The sequence below is a fragment of the Ruditapes philippinarum genome, unplaced genomic scaffold, assembly GCF_026571515.1.
Source record: "Ruditapes philippinarum isolate M1 unplaced genomic scaffold, ASM2657151v2 ctg1639_1_1_1_1, whole genome shotgun sequence".
Classification (NCBI taxonomy): domain Eukaryota; kingdom Metazoa; phylum Mollusca; class Bivalvia; order Venerida; family Veneridae; genus Ruditapes; species Ruditapes philippinarum.
Genome location: NW_026854004.1, coordinates 24,201 through 39,329, shown reverse-complemented (window position 1 = coordinate 39,329; position 15,129 = coordinate 24,201). Strand labels below are relative to the sequence as shown.

Below are 15,129 nucleotides of genomic sequence, written 5' to 3'. Positions count from 1 at the left end.
AGATAATTGACTTTATCGACTTCTACATAGCAGTCTGTCACACTGTCCCGGGGACATGTTAATTCTTTTATAATCATACAACATAATCATATGGCACCCGTTTATGATCTAATCTAATATTATCCGATTCTAAAAGTTTATTTATTATCCATTGCTGAATTATTTGGTATTTGGATATTGAAATGGCGTTGTCTGTCAGTCTATTTTATCCAGAACCTCTAGGTCAAATTTTCTTGAAGTTTTACAAGAATGTTTATTTATATAGATATTAGTTTATTGTTCAAGAAGTTACATTGAAATACACTCAAGAGGTTTTGAAGTTTTTCATGAAAATTTTTAGCCTATAATTATACTCAATACTTACGGCTCAAACGAGTATGTCAGTATGGAAATGATTCATAATCAAAGTGCTGGCTTTGTCACTGGTACATATTAAGTAATATACCAAATAAATGTTCACTTATATTCTAAGGTACATAATGCTAAGAAGCTTCCATCATGTTAGTTTTATCATACTGGTGGTGGGGGATATCAGTTCTAGGAATTTACTTGTTTCATTTTTGATAATGACTATACATCAATGGACAGTTTCAGCAATTGGAACTTGCAGATAAATTAGATTAGACCAGCTGATGGTCTGGTATCTTATGCTCATTGGTTATATTTTAATATAAATTGTTTTACTGGACTAGAAGACCAATTGGACATTATTCTTCCTTGTGATCCGCTGACACAATACATTTCACACCTTGTAGAAATCTTAACAATTATTGCAAAGTTATATAATTGGTGATGACCGATATAGAATGATTAGAAAGAACGGACGAAGACTCAAAATATTCAGTCTGATTAAAATCACCTACTAATAAACGCTACATGTAAGAAATGATTAAGTGGATCTGAATAAAAAATTGGCAATTGGATTTAGTGCAGGAAATGACAAGTGTCATCAGTTACTAAATTATCTAAAAAATACTGATCACACTTGCTTCCAACTCATCTACTCATACTTGTTATGTAGCAGTCTTGAATGGTTATAGTCTGTAAAATCTTTGCATCTTATATCGATACGCCACTATGAATATATAATACATGGAATCAAGGACTTTGGATTCTTTCCTGTGAGGAAGCTATCTAGCTTGCTTACGGATCATCGGAGGTTCTTCGTTCCTGAAATAATTCACGTAGGTGTACCTGAGATCGTCCTCCACCAATAAAGCTGGAAAGTCGTCATATGACATCTACTGTGTTGGTGCGACCTAAAATCCAACAAAAAAGTAATTCTTTATCGTTGCAGATGCTGCGGTGGCATATAGCGACTCACTTGTGTGTATGTGTTTGTCTGTTATATAGATTATATAGTGAACTTAAAAAGAATCTTGTTAAAAAACACTGGTCCAATTTCAACCAAACTAACTGCACCAATTTCAACCTATTAAAACGTATTTTTTTATTAAGTACAAATTCTTTTATTTTTTAATCAATTATTGCACTATGGCCTTTATATCTTAACAATAGCTGCACATTGTCATTCATTTAACATGCTGAAATATGACCTTCACCCCAAATACACCAGTTACTACTGCATTATGACAATGTTCAATTGTATAGAAACAAAAAAGAAATCTACTTTTTTATATTTATGCGGTATCATAGCATTTTTTTCACAAATGCTTTCTTGTCTCAAGTTATTTTAGCCCCATTTAAGGGCAAAAAAAGCGAGAGATGGGAACCTTCTCATTAATCATCAATGAACATTAACCAAAGTTGGTAAAATTTAGTCATAGATAACATTTCTCAGTAACTTTGTTCCCTGGAATTGATTTTTAGGGTTAAAAGAGGTGAAAACATTTCTTATTAGATTCATTAACTATAAAAATCGTGTATTTTTTTGATACATTTGTTAGATTTAAAGGATGGATCGTCAATATTTTGTACACAGTATTCTATGGTGTTATTACCCAGTAACAATGACGCATATGCTAGTTAAGCAATTTAATGACATCTCATGTACTAATTAGTATGTTCATTATCCTTAAATGTCACTGAAGCTAAACTTGTAAATACGACACTGAACAAACAATTCTCATGAATTAATTACTAGACCATCCCTCAGTATATATAATCATCAGATATTTCTCCTGTAAAATCGCTTTCAACTTTAAAGAATGGCCGTGTATAGAATCAGAAAATAGAACAACTTATTGTTATACATTGTTGTATGACATATGAAGTAGAAAAAAATCTTAATTAATTTTATATAAGTGGTTTATTTCGAGTTCTTATGCCTGCCACTGATCTCTTTGTAATTACTTTTTTGCTCAAAGTTTAATATCATATCATAAAATAAAATTGCCCGAGAGAACAATGTTTTCAGACAATAATAATGAAATTTTGGTGAAATAATAAAAAAGTTTTATTTTCAATATTTGATTAAAAAAACGTGTGTTAAAAGAAAGTTGTAGTCATCGAGAATTCTTCATCTCAATCGTGCAGCTATCTGCAACAAATCCGAATGTTTGGGCTTGGCAATATTATGCAATTATTAGAATGTTACCCTTTGTAAAACCATCGCAACAACAGGGTATTAAAAATATGGGCAATTGCACGTTACGGATGCCCTTTCTTTCGTGTTACACACATATGCTAAATAGATATATACGAAAATTGCGATTTATCCAAAACGAATATTTATATCAATTTGTAAAACAAATATAACATCAGGACGTTTGTGTTTTTGTTCCGTAGACGATGATGCTGCACCACCAACATTCACAGATGAACTGGCGACCTTGACATTGAATGAAGGTGAAAAGTTGATGCTCAAATGTAATGTATCTGGAAATCCCGATCCTGAAGTCGACTGGTTCCATGACGGAAAGGTTTTATTTAAAGATATTTATTTTAGCTTCACTTTTCAAAGAAAAAAGTAGAATTATGCCCTCTTTTCTGTGTTGCCATTTTTTAAACTATCCACCACTAAGAAAAGTGGAGCTCGCTGTCTTATTTAGTTTAATATTAACTATTGTAAGATGGATGAATTGTATAGAATTGTAGATCTTCAGCAAGTAAGATGTCGTGTATCAATAATTACTGTAAAGTCCGATTTTTTAAATTTTCATAAAAAGGACAAAGGAATTTGATTAGCTCTATCGAGCGCAACGTGTTCATGGTGAGCTATTGTGATTCTCTTCTGTCCGTCGATGTGCGTCGTCCGTCGTCAACTAGACACTTGATTGGTTTTTGGGTGGTCCTCTGTCACAGTTGTACCACGGATTTATATGTAATATAAATCCGTGGTTGTACAAATGGTTCCGGTCGATTGCATAAATAGGTCACATGACCATAAAAGGGATTAAAATGCAAATGTAAAAATCTTTTTGTCTGAAAGTTTGTTTGTTTGTTTGTTTGTTTAATTTTACGCCTTTTCCCAACAGTATTTCAGTCATATAGGCGGTAGTTTCCTAACCATCGTTCCTGGAGAGTTACACCAGTACTAGACTACCTTCCTCCGTTGTCTGAAAGTACATGGCCTAGAGGTTTGGTATATGATATATAACATCATGTAGAGGTCCTCTACCAATGTTCTTAAAATCATATCTCTAGGTTTAAAATTGGTCCGCCCCGGGGATCATGGACTTTTAAAAAATATGTTTATAGTAAATAACTTAAACAACAACTTTTCTCTGAAACGCCGAAGGAGGATATTTGGCAGAAAACATCATCTGATGGATCTGTACCAAAAGTTTCAATTGGTCACGAGTTTTCGTTTTATGTAGGAGGGCAATCTCTGCAAGTCCAAGGAATATAGCTTAGATATTTGGTATGAAACTAGTAGATGACCATTATTGATTCTGTCAGTCGGTCAAGAGCACAGTGTCTTTGGCCACCAAAACCAAAACCTTGTTAGTGAACCTTATATTATTTAAAAGTAATTAGACTTTACCGTCAATTTCAGCCTATGATAGGCCTACATTTTTTTAAAATTTGAACTAAGGTTTCGATATTTCCCACTGACACTCGTGAATATAAGAGCTCAATAAAAATCATCAGAGACAAACATTTTAATAAGAAAATATATACAGATATATACATGGCTCCATATTTTCAGAATTTAAAGTTTAATGAGAATGCAAAAATGAAAAATCGAGCTGGACTTTGTACTCTTACGATTCCGGAAGTGACGTCATCAGATTCTGGTGAATATCTATGTAGAGCTATCAACGAAGATGGAGAGGCTGAAATACGAACCACTATAACAATTATATCACAGAATTCTCTGACTGTATCAGGTTAGTTAATATAACGTATTGCATAACAATATTTTCCATTCCATTTTATTCATATACATTTGTATAAGATTTATGCGCTGTCTCAATGGTCAAAAGTAGGGTTTAGCAATCTAGACCTTTTTGATAATTTAACACCATTAGTATCAATCTGTAGAATGTAGATCTACCTGTAAAATTAGAAAATAAATATTTTCCTTAACAATTAGATCTAAGATCGTTTAGATTAAATTACTGCTGAATTTCATTGATTCGGCACAATTGTCCAAAACAGTATACATGTACCCAAATACTTGTGTTGGCTTGTCATGTAATGCAAACTATTATTTTCAATATTTTCTTTCTGCTTCTATATACGGTGTAGAGAAGACTAACACAATTCCATTTAGTAAAGCCCCACCTATGGATCTACCCTGGTTTACCAAGCACCCACAAGGAATGACGCTAAATGACGGTGATGCTGCTGTAGTTGAATGTATTGTCAGAGGTAGGCCTTCATATATTCTTATTTGGTTTAAAAGTTTTTTAAGTTCTTTTCTCTAATGCTTTATAAAAAGATATTGTTTTGTTTATTGTAGAAATGTATATGGGGAAATGTTGTAGATCTCCAGTCGTTGTTCATAATGTCGATTTTTTGTTTTCAAATAATATGTGGTTTCCTAACAACATCTATGACATGGAACATTTTAGGAAACGCAGAGGTTACATGGTACAAAGGGAACGAAGTTATCCAAGACAATGACGATTTCAAATATGAGACTTCCGGCGAAACACACCGTTTGGCGATAGCGGAGGTATTTCCGGAGGATAGCGGAAATTATTGCGCAGAGGCATCTAACCAAACAGGAACTAGTTCTAGCTTTTTCACCATCTTTGTAAAAGGTATATGCGATATATATTTTTTATAATACCAATTTCTATTTTTTTTTCACACGTATTAACAGTCCTAACAGTTTTTCGAAATACATGGCATAGTAATTTGTAATTTGTTTCAAATGCAGTCCCTGAAGAAGAACCATCTGGACCTGTGTTCCTTGAGATTCCAAAATCACAAAATGTTGAAGAAGGGGCACCAGTTTCATTCACGTGCAAGCTGGATAGAGTAGAGACAGGTACACATTGTTTTTTTCTATAAATTTGTACAAGTCTGTGTTATATTTTTATCAATATCTATTAAACTTTGTAATCAAAGACACCACTAAAATAGAATATAGTATCACACAGTGTTATTTATAGTAAGTGCAAGGGAATAAGGTGAACAGGCGTTTCAGGTGTTTGTGGTTAAATAGAATATTTTATCTATTTTGTCAACCAAACATTAAGCAAATATTATTCTTGAATTATCACGCTTACATTGTAGTTACCTGGATGAGAGGTACACAGATTTTGGATGATTTAGGTCGGTTTAGAATTACCAGATGTGACAATGAAAGCACTTTCACCATACCGGCAGCTATAGCAACAGATTCCGGCATGTTTGCTGTCGAGGCAAACAACGAAAAAGGTATATAAAATAACACAAATTATAGCTCTTGTACATGGCCACTCATGGTCAAAAGAAAGCTTTACTAAACGCCATATGTTTTCATTCATTTCAGCTTACGTTAACCATAAATGTTGGGGCCTCCGTGGCCGAGTGGTTAAGGTCGTTGACTTCAAACCACTTGCCCCTCACCGCTGTGGGTTCGAATCCCGACAGGGACTTTGGATTCTTTCATGTGAGAAAGCTATCCAGCTAGCTTAAGGAACGTCGGTGGTTCTACTCAGGTGCCCATTCGTGCCTGAAATAATGCACGGAAGGGCACCTGAGGTCTTCCTCCACCAGTAAAGCTGGAACTTCGCCAAATGACCTATACTGTGTCGGTGTGACGTAAAACCCAATCAAACAAACCATGAATGTTAGTAATATATAAGATGAAAGGTAATAGACGGAAACTTATAGTCATATATAACGTATTGAAGAATAATATTGATTTTGGCATTATATTATTCTTTATGGTATAATGATATTTTAGCATATTTAAACATACACCATATATATTAATATATAAATATAAATATTTCTGTACATTTTACAAGTATATTAAAGATAAGTGTTTGATTTTATTCCCGGGCATTCGTATTGCCAGCCATACCTTCCAGTGTAACTTTGTTATAATTTATCTCTAACATTACATGAAAACATTTGTTGTCGATTCCAGGGAACACGTTATGGACATTTACCCTGGCAGTTAACGTCAGTGCGTCACCATGTGCTGATATTGACGTCATCAAACTTATTGAATCCGCAAAATAGCTTTATATGCATTAATTAGAACGTGGAAATCAAACTTGCGCCATGTTGACAGAAGTTGCAATTCAGAAGGACAATCGCCGGCCGGTTTTTGTGGGTCTGAGTGACCCACACATATATCCGAGAATTTAATCTTATCAGTGTGTTTTGTCTTTAAAGCTAATTTTTCTGTATAATAAGCTATTAATATGAATGTTTAATTTGTTTTCGGCAAGCTTATAAATATATTGCTTGTGTGAAATGGTTTACTTTTCTTATAATTATTTATGGCATTTAATAAGGCATGCCTTCTTTCTAAAGATATAATCAAGGATAATATTGCTGTGATTTTAACGGTGTTTACAGTTTTATGATATATGTTATGCAATGATGATAAGCTGTTACATGTCTTATAAACTACAGATGAATGATAATGTAATAAACGTGTACATTTTGTTCAACTTTACTTTGATTTATTTGACCGTTCTTTGATGCAAACGTTTGGTATCATGGAATTTATCTAAGCCATGATCATGTCATAACTGTGCATGCACTGTAAAATTGTGATAGAGCTCAATATGTATGTTCGGTCAGCATGTTGGAAAAGGACCCGGTCTGATTTTCTTATTTTGACTTTGCTAGGGTAAACGTCCTTTCTTGTGTCTAGGCATCTTTAACATTTAAGATTTTTTGCCAGGGCCCAATTACCAACATTAAATTTAAGATGAAAAATTTAATCTAAAGTATTTTGTTCTGAAAACAAATTGACTTAAATAATACATTTGCATGTAAACGTTAATTATTGGTCATTTGCCTTTTTTAACGACGCGCCTTTCATTTAATGGCAAAATTTTACCAAATGAAATTTATAAACTTGTATTTAAGTCCAAATGAAACAATTTGTTAATTAATTTAAGTATTCTATAACTGACATGCGTGATTTATTACCATTAGAAATATGAGAACATTAAATAAGTTTAATACCCATGTGTCTGTCTGTAATCATGTAACCTCCATTACAAAATTCATGAAGTTCAAACATTAACAATATCATAACAACACGAGGAGAATATCGTTCTGAAATGTAATATTTGTACATTAAACTAAATTGCATCCAGATTAAATAACCCCGCAATACAATGTGTACATATGACAATTATTCCATCAAGAACTATGGCTTTGGAGTTCAATCGATCATTTCACATTACAGCAGACTGGATATTCTATTCAGCATTTTTGCATATAAAAACTTTGTAGGTAGGAACAAAGAGGAAGGGTGCTTGGGTGCGTTAGCCACTAATAAGCACTGTCAGCTTGAATGGTATATAGGCCCTTTGCATGGCATCAGGACTACCTAATCATATTGTCTAGGATTATTGTACATTTAGGTTCTCATTGACCGCCTGATAGTGAACTACTTTCGACTCAAAATTCATCTTTTGATATTACTCTGTGGTAAATTATCAACTCCTTGTGCTTCAAAAGTAATCCTTTAAAGGCGTGACTGGTGACTAGTTTGTGCTTATCAGCTAAACCTGCATTTGTGCCTTGACGGGCGGATGGACCCTCATTAAGCATAGACTACCTATCGACCAAAGTCAATACAAAGCGATTTATTTTCTTTAAATTCTCTCGCTTTGAAATTGTGTAATAATTAACAGATCAATATGTTTTTATTTTTGAAACATGCTTGGATCATTTAGTTAAACAAAATGAGTTTTAAACAGGAGACATATATCCTGTCTCCAAACTGTCTTTATTATCTTTGTACATTTTGAAATACCCAGTCTGAGTATTCAGCATGGCACGCTTTTAGCATTTATTTCAGTTGTCATCGTACAAAGTTGCAAACACCTGTAATTGATTTTTAAAATGCACTTTAAGAGCGTATAGGTACCGTGTGAACAAACTATCTACACTTTTATAGCATAATTAATACTCTGCATGCAGAAGAAAATTACCTTCCTGTAATTTGCGACTCTCTACTTAATGAATTACTATACATGTATTCACATTTGTATATCTGGAGGAATTTTAAATAAAAGATATGCCAGACGTTGTAACGAGCTTGTAACCTGACAAAATTACACACCACCCATGGTTACAAAATTATTACGAACACTTTATTGAGATGTATTCTGTATGACAATGTGGTTCTTGGAAGCGACATTTATCTAAACAGTCTGTTGTTCATTGAACATTTATATTCTCAGATATACAGCCATTGTTATATTATGTTGTACCTGATTTTTGTTTATTACATTTACACCTTAACTATTGACCACACTTAATTTATACCGCCGCTTTTTTATTTATTTATTTCCACGTCAATTGCTCACAGATCGTATCAAAATCAGGTAAACTTGTGCCAATGTATTATTCCAGGGAATTAATCAGATAGACAGTCATCTATAATGCATAAAAATGAAAACACTTGAAAGGTCCAAATATAACTTAAAACCCGGGATATTACGCCCTTACCCCCTAAACCCACCAGCAAATTTACGCCTTTTTACCGATAAGTACTATACAATTATTCACTATCTTGAAATTTTGTACATCACCAATATAGTAAGGAACCTCGAACATTTTCTTTAACAGTTTTCCCATTTTCATTAAGAAAATTCTCGATGTTTTTCTAGTGTTATGGTAAGGCATTTATTTCAAAATGAAATATTTGCTCACTTTCAGGAGAACTAATTTCAATAACACAAAAAATCATTTTGCCACATTTATGTCCCCCTTTCGACTTAAAAAATAACAGTATTTGTTAGACTTTATTTTATAGTTCATTTCTGAAACACAAAACTTTAATAATTTATTTGTTTACGACTTAGAATAGTTGTTTAGTATTAACACATTGTCTGCTGGAAGCGACTGACTTTAACCATGCGACAAGAGCAGACCAAAATCAACCGGCATGAACCGTCTTATCATGGTCTGCTCTGTTAACTATTTTAAGTCAGTACATGTACATGTTTTGAAAATTTACTCCGAATAAGAATGCCTTGAATATTAATGGTATTGCCCAGTTCAAAATATTCATTTAGAGATATTTAGTGTAATACACTACGTATCAGCAGATTTGGAACAGTGGGCGTACTGTTTAATGACTACCAGTGTTTCCTAGATGAACCCATAAATGTGAGAAGTAAAAAACAACCTTAATATATTAATAAAGAAACTCGGATGAAACTTTATATTAAAACCGATAGATAATTGACGTCAAACACAATTAAATCTAGCGCTCAACACTATATAGTATTAACTTTATTAAATAAATTTCTCCCACTGTTGTTTCTTTTTTTCTTTTTTTTTTTTGTTACCAGGTGAACGACTACAATTTCTATTTGAAGATTATTTTACTTCGATATATATCACATGGCTGGAATGGTAATGACAAAATATCCATTGGTATTGGATAAAAAAATATTCAAATCTTGAGAATTTACGTTTCTTAGCAACGTCCATTTCGTCTATTTCAACAATTAATACAGAAATGTTGACTAGCACATTGTCAACAAGACGTCTATAAAATCAACAGTTAAAACTTTGAACGGAACGTACAAATATGAAACAATTTCTCTAATTGAATCTGGTCACGCGTGTGTTACTGTCGACAATAACTTTAATATTCTGTAAACTATTTGGAATAGTACAGTGTGGAATGGATTCATTTGTTTTACTAGCTGGTTTGTAAATCTTTATATATATATTTTATACTTTTATAAACAGAAATGACATCATATAGAACATAACCGTAACATATTTTGTAGAGTTGTCAGTTATAGAGCGAATATGAAAACGTGTCGTTAAATTTCAAATTTTTAAAGTCATTGTCGAATATTAAAAATTAAAGCGATTATATGTAGCTTTATATAGTCGTCGAATTATTAAATGTATCTCATTTTCTCACTTTATTGAAATATTTTTGTTACTGAGAAAACAAACAAATAAAAACACACACACACACACACACTAAAAAAAAACAAACAAAAAACAACAACAACAACAAACACACAAAAAACAAATCAATACTTTAAAGACATACGCAATTCATTTTGAATCATCAAAATGTTAGACTGTCATCAAATTTTGAAATAGTTTTTTCTTTTTTCAGTTTTGGTCGTCAGACCAAACAAATAATGGTAGCGAAATTTCAGACTCTGATGCTGTTAATTGCAAATGCCAAAAGTAGTACGCTTTTTGGAGCGGTTACTTCCCTTTATATGTACACTAACGCCGAAAAATTCAGGGGAGATCACTGCGTAAAGATGGTCAAATGACAGGCTCATTAATTTTCAAGCAAAATAGTTCCCGAATGGTCGAAGATTTCTAATATTGTTTTATTCTTTATAGATATACATGATTATATTAAGCTCCATGATTATTTACATCTGTGTTAAACAACAGTTAGCGTCAAAATAATAAGGGTTAATTAACCCTTATTTAAAATAATATCGGTTTTCTTCAGGCCGTTAATATATAACTTCACCGTGGCCGAGGAGTTTGCTCGCTCGCTTAAGAAGCGAGCGGTCTGGACTTCAAATCCCAGTTTAGACTACTCTTTTTTTTTTTCAAATTGTTTAAGTCAAATAAACATTGAATTGAATATCAGTGTTGCAATTAGTCTTATAGCCAATTTACTACAATTAAAACGCTGGGAAGCATTGTTGGCACTATACAAAAACAAATTGGTTTATAATATCACAACCTTCACCTTTCTGACATTCTGAGACCCAAACATATTCAGCGCCTTCTGTGCTATAATTATTTAAGTAATAAAATTAAAAAGGTCTAATGTTATGCACGGAATGATTATAAATGCAGAATATAATATCGTTACAGGTTTCTTGTTGGTAAATTTCGTCATTTGCCAGACCAGTGACCCCGTTGCCGCTCAGAACCTATCAACAATAGCGCAAAATGTAACGTTGTCGGGAATCTATGAGGAGACACTCGATCGAATGCCACCCGAGATACAAATTCCGTCGGCTGTTGCCGTGATCATTCTAAGTTGTGTAGCCATTGTGGGGAACGTACTGACAATAATTGCATATATAACAGACGATCGACTGAGGACAGTGTATAACATTTATATTCTAAACCTTGCCATCACTGATCTCTGTATTGCGTGTATAAGTATTCCATTGTACGTCGTTTATTATCTTAATGGCGGCTGGGATTTTGGACGCGTGCTTTGCAAGATATGGCTTGCAGCTGATTTTACCTTTTGTCTGGAAACTGTGCTGATGATAACAATTATAAGTATTGATCGATTGCTGTATATTAGACTTGGTATACAGTATATAACAAAAATAACGCCGCGAGTCGCGAAAATCAACATACTCGTATCATGGATACTCGCATCACTTCTATACGCCCCAGCTATCTTATGGTGGGATAACTGGGTGGGATATTCATCTGTTCCCTATAATGAATGTCACGTGGAATTTGCTTATGACTTCGGTTTTACTATTACAACGGCTGTTATAGAGTTTTTCGTACCTTCTCTTGCTTTAGTTATCATAAACGGACTTATCTATAAAGATATCAGAGCGATTATAAAACGCCGGAAGAGAGTTGCTCCCAAATCACCCGAATATGGAAGTAACGACGCTACTGTCGGACCAAGTGGAAGTCACGTGTCGCATTGGTCCTACAATTCCCGGACAATTAGAAAAAAGCCTTTTCGGCATCGTCATTCATATAGCTTTCAGCAGACAGAAGGTACACCAATAGTAAATCCAACCGACAAACGTCTCCGGCTAGCGTCCCTTCCAGAAAATTTTCACTTAAGACATATAGGCGATAGCTGGTGCCAAAGGAATAAAAACAAAGCTTTACAGACAAGAACACAAAACAGAAATTTTCTAAAAGCAGCCCGCAATCTTGCATTTTTGGTGGCAGTTTTCTTTATATTTTGGGCACCGTACACGATTCTGACAGTTGTTTTATCGTTCTGCGGACAGGCCTGTATAAATGCCATTGTGTATGAATTCTTATATTGGTGGTTGTGGGTAAAATCCGCCGTTAATCCGTTCCTGTATGCGTACAGTAACTCAAAATACAGAGAAAACTATCACAAATGTTTAACGTGTAAATGTTTTAACGAAGCTTGATGAATTGTTTTCATATCCGTCTGTATAACAAAGTATTACGTTCGCAATAGTGAGATAATACATGTATATCATTTGTATGCGAGTTGTTTAACAGTGTATTTTGATTGATCGTCAGATTGGCTGACCAGAACTGTAACCATAACTTTCAAATCGGATCGTTTACTTGTTTTGCTGATACCAAGATAACTGTATATCAATAAACAATCTGCTGTTCGCTAGAGTTATTGTTAACAGTGAATAGCATGATTATCAACAGTAAATAGCATTGAAGTTATTTTAATAGTAACAAGCAATTATCATAGTATTGCAAGCAATCCATAAGTCCCCTACCGGTTAGAACCCCAGCAACATTCTGAAGGGCCATTGGCCATTCACTTATGTTTCTATTTCAAGTAAATTTGTTGAAAAAGTTCTTTAAAAGTGATCACAGGAAACAGTTTTTATGTACAGACAGACAGACGGACTGGAGGACACTCTAAAATATGGATGCTAGATTTATAAACCTTGTCATATTATTATGATGTGGGAGTTTGAAGAAAATCCTATAATGATTGAAAAAGTTGGAGTAAAAATTACCAATTTCTCGAAAAGTGTCTAAGTTCAAAAGGGGCATAATTCTGGAAATAGTCTTGTTAGAGTATTGAACTTTCTCACAAATGTTGAGTGATAATAAGAAACATTTATATGAAGTTTGAAGTAGATACATTCAGAAAAAAAAGTTATTAAAAAAACAATATTTTGTTCATGAAAATTTTAAGTTCAAGGGAGGTAATTCTGATAAATTTTGTGCTAGAGTTGTAAAATTGTCACATATGATGTGGTTGCTGACTAGAAACTTATATTTAAAGTTTGAAGAAAATACCTTAAGAAATAAAGAACTTATAGTGAAAAAACTTAAAAACTAGAATCAGAAATCTTGAAAATCAGTCTATTTGTTGCCATAGCAACCAGAATTTTCAACATAGGAAGATAAGAAAAGGATGTGCATAATTTCCATACTGCCATCTACCTATATGTTAAGTTTCATAAAAATATTTTCAGTACTTTTTGCGTTATCGCGGGATCCAGGTTATGTTTAAAAAAATGCCATATTTTCAGTCTATTTGTTGCCATAGCAACCAGAATTTTCAGCATAGGAAAAAAAGAAAGAGACGTGCATAATGTCCATACTGCCATCTATCCATATATCAAGTTTCATAAAAATATTTTCAGTACTTTTTGCGTTATCGCGGGATCCAGGTTATGTGTAAAATTTGCCATATTTTCAGTCTATTTGTTGCCATAGCAACCAGAATTTTCAACATAGGAAGAAAAGAAAAAGACGTGCATAATGTCCATACTGCCATCTATCCATATATCAAGTTTCATTAAAATATGTTCAGTACTTTTGGCGTTATTGCGGGATCTAGTTTTGTGGACGGACGGACTGACGGACGGACAGACGGACGGTAAACCTAAAGTCCCCTCCGGTAAACCGGTAGGGGACTAATAATGGCATAAATACTTTTTAATTTGAGCCTTGACTGGGTTTCTTATTGAATTATCTATTGCCTCGATATATGTTGCTATAGAAACGGGACAGTTGTAACTATGCCGAGATTTGTATCACATATGGTGAAATATATCTGAATGATCTAAGTAACATCAGCTGGGTGACTTTATAATTACATTGAAGTAAATCAGCAAAATGACCAAATTGTCTCCATTGTTAAAATTGTCTTTAATCAGAAACGTTCGTTCATTCAATTTTCTGCAAAAAATTTCTCTAAATGTTATATACAGCTGTGTCATTTGGAATTTTCAAAAAAAGTGCTTGTCACAATTTTATCTTCAGTCTGTGTTTTCTTGAAAGCTATCTATTACTCTATCATTCCGGCTGAAGTTATGTCATTAGATAGAATGATAATGGAAAATATTATTTCCTGTATCCTTTGTCATTATTCAAATAGGATTATCATAAAAGTGTCTTAGTTTGACTCGAGTTGGATTTACAAGGCCTGTCTCTCATTTCGCTATAAATTGTCAAATACACTCAATTCTAGGAAATGAGCGGGCCATTAGCCCCAAAGCGCTCACCTGGAGACATCCTGTTATTTGTGTAAGGGCCAATTTTAACAAAAGGGGAAAACTTTGTACAACTGATACAGGACCTACAGATGATATCATATACCAAATATCTTACCTCTCAGCATTGTATCATCAGACAAGAAGTTTTTTAAGACTTTACTATATACATGTAAGGAAAAACTATGACCCTGGGACGGAGCAAATTTTGACCAGGGCTATAATTTGAATTATGATGGTAGAGTTCCAATACACAATGCTTTATGCCAAATGTCTTACCTCTAGCCTTTGTAAATTCAGAGAAGATTTTAAAAAGATTTACTATGTACATATAAGGAAAACCTATAACACCTCCCGGGCAGTGCCACTTTTGACACTAGGG

At 33.5% G+C, this 15,129-nt stretch overlaps 2 protein-coding genes across 19 annotated transcripts in view; both read left to right on the top strand.

Moving 5' to 3' along the window:
• LOC132738655 (twitchin-like) overlaps positions 1 to 7,017 on the top strand; it is a 153,108-nt gene extending 146,091 nt beyond the window's left edge. For all 18 annotated transcript variants that reach the window (XM_060726234.1, XM_060726222.1, XM_060726235.1 and 15 more), the window contains 7 exons: positions 2,749 to 2,882; positions 4,112 to 4,292; positions 4,654 to 4,776; positions 4,980 to 5,171; positions 5,291 to 5,401; positions 5,650 to 5,793; positions 6,491 to 7,017. In XM_060726234.1, the coding sequence (XP_060582217.1) occupies positions 2,749 to 2,882; positions 4,112 to 4,292; positions 4,654 to 4,776; positions 4,980 to 5,171; positions 5,291 to 5,401; positions 5,650 to 5,793; positions 6,491 to 6,585 (980 nt within the window). In that variant the 3' untranslated portion in view covers positions 6,586 to 7,017. The remainder of the gene's footprint in view (positions 1 to 2,748; positions 2,883 to 4,111; positions 4,293 to 4,653; positions 4,777 to 4,979; positions 5,172 to 5,290; positions 5,402 to 5,649; positions 5,794 to 6,490) is intronic.
• A 4,358-nt stretch (positions 7,018 to 11,375) lies between these two features.
• LOC132738651 (muscarinic acetylcholine receptor M3-like) lies at positions 11,376 to 12,958 on the top strand. Its single transcript, XM_060726212.1, has one exon. It carries the CDS (start codon positions 11,376 to 11,378, stop codon positions 12,681 to 12,683), a length of 1,308 nt encoding a protein of 435 aa, XP_060582195.1. The 3' UTR covers positions 12,684 to 12,958.
• The last annotated feature ends 2,171 nt before the right edge of the window (positions 12,959 to 15,129 follow it).

Bases quoted from the DNA above. Each gene is read 5' to 3' on its own strand.
- LOC132738651 (XM_060726212.1), top strand. From the start codon at position 11,376: ATGATTATAAATGCAGAATATAATATCGTTACAGGTTTCTTGTTGGTA.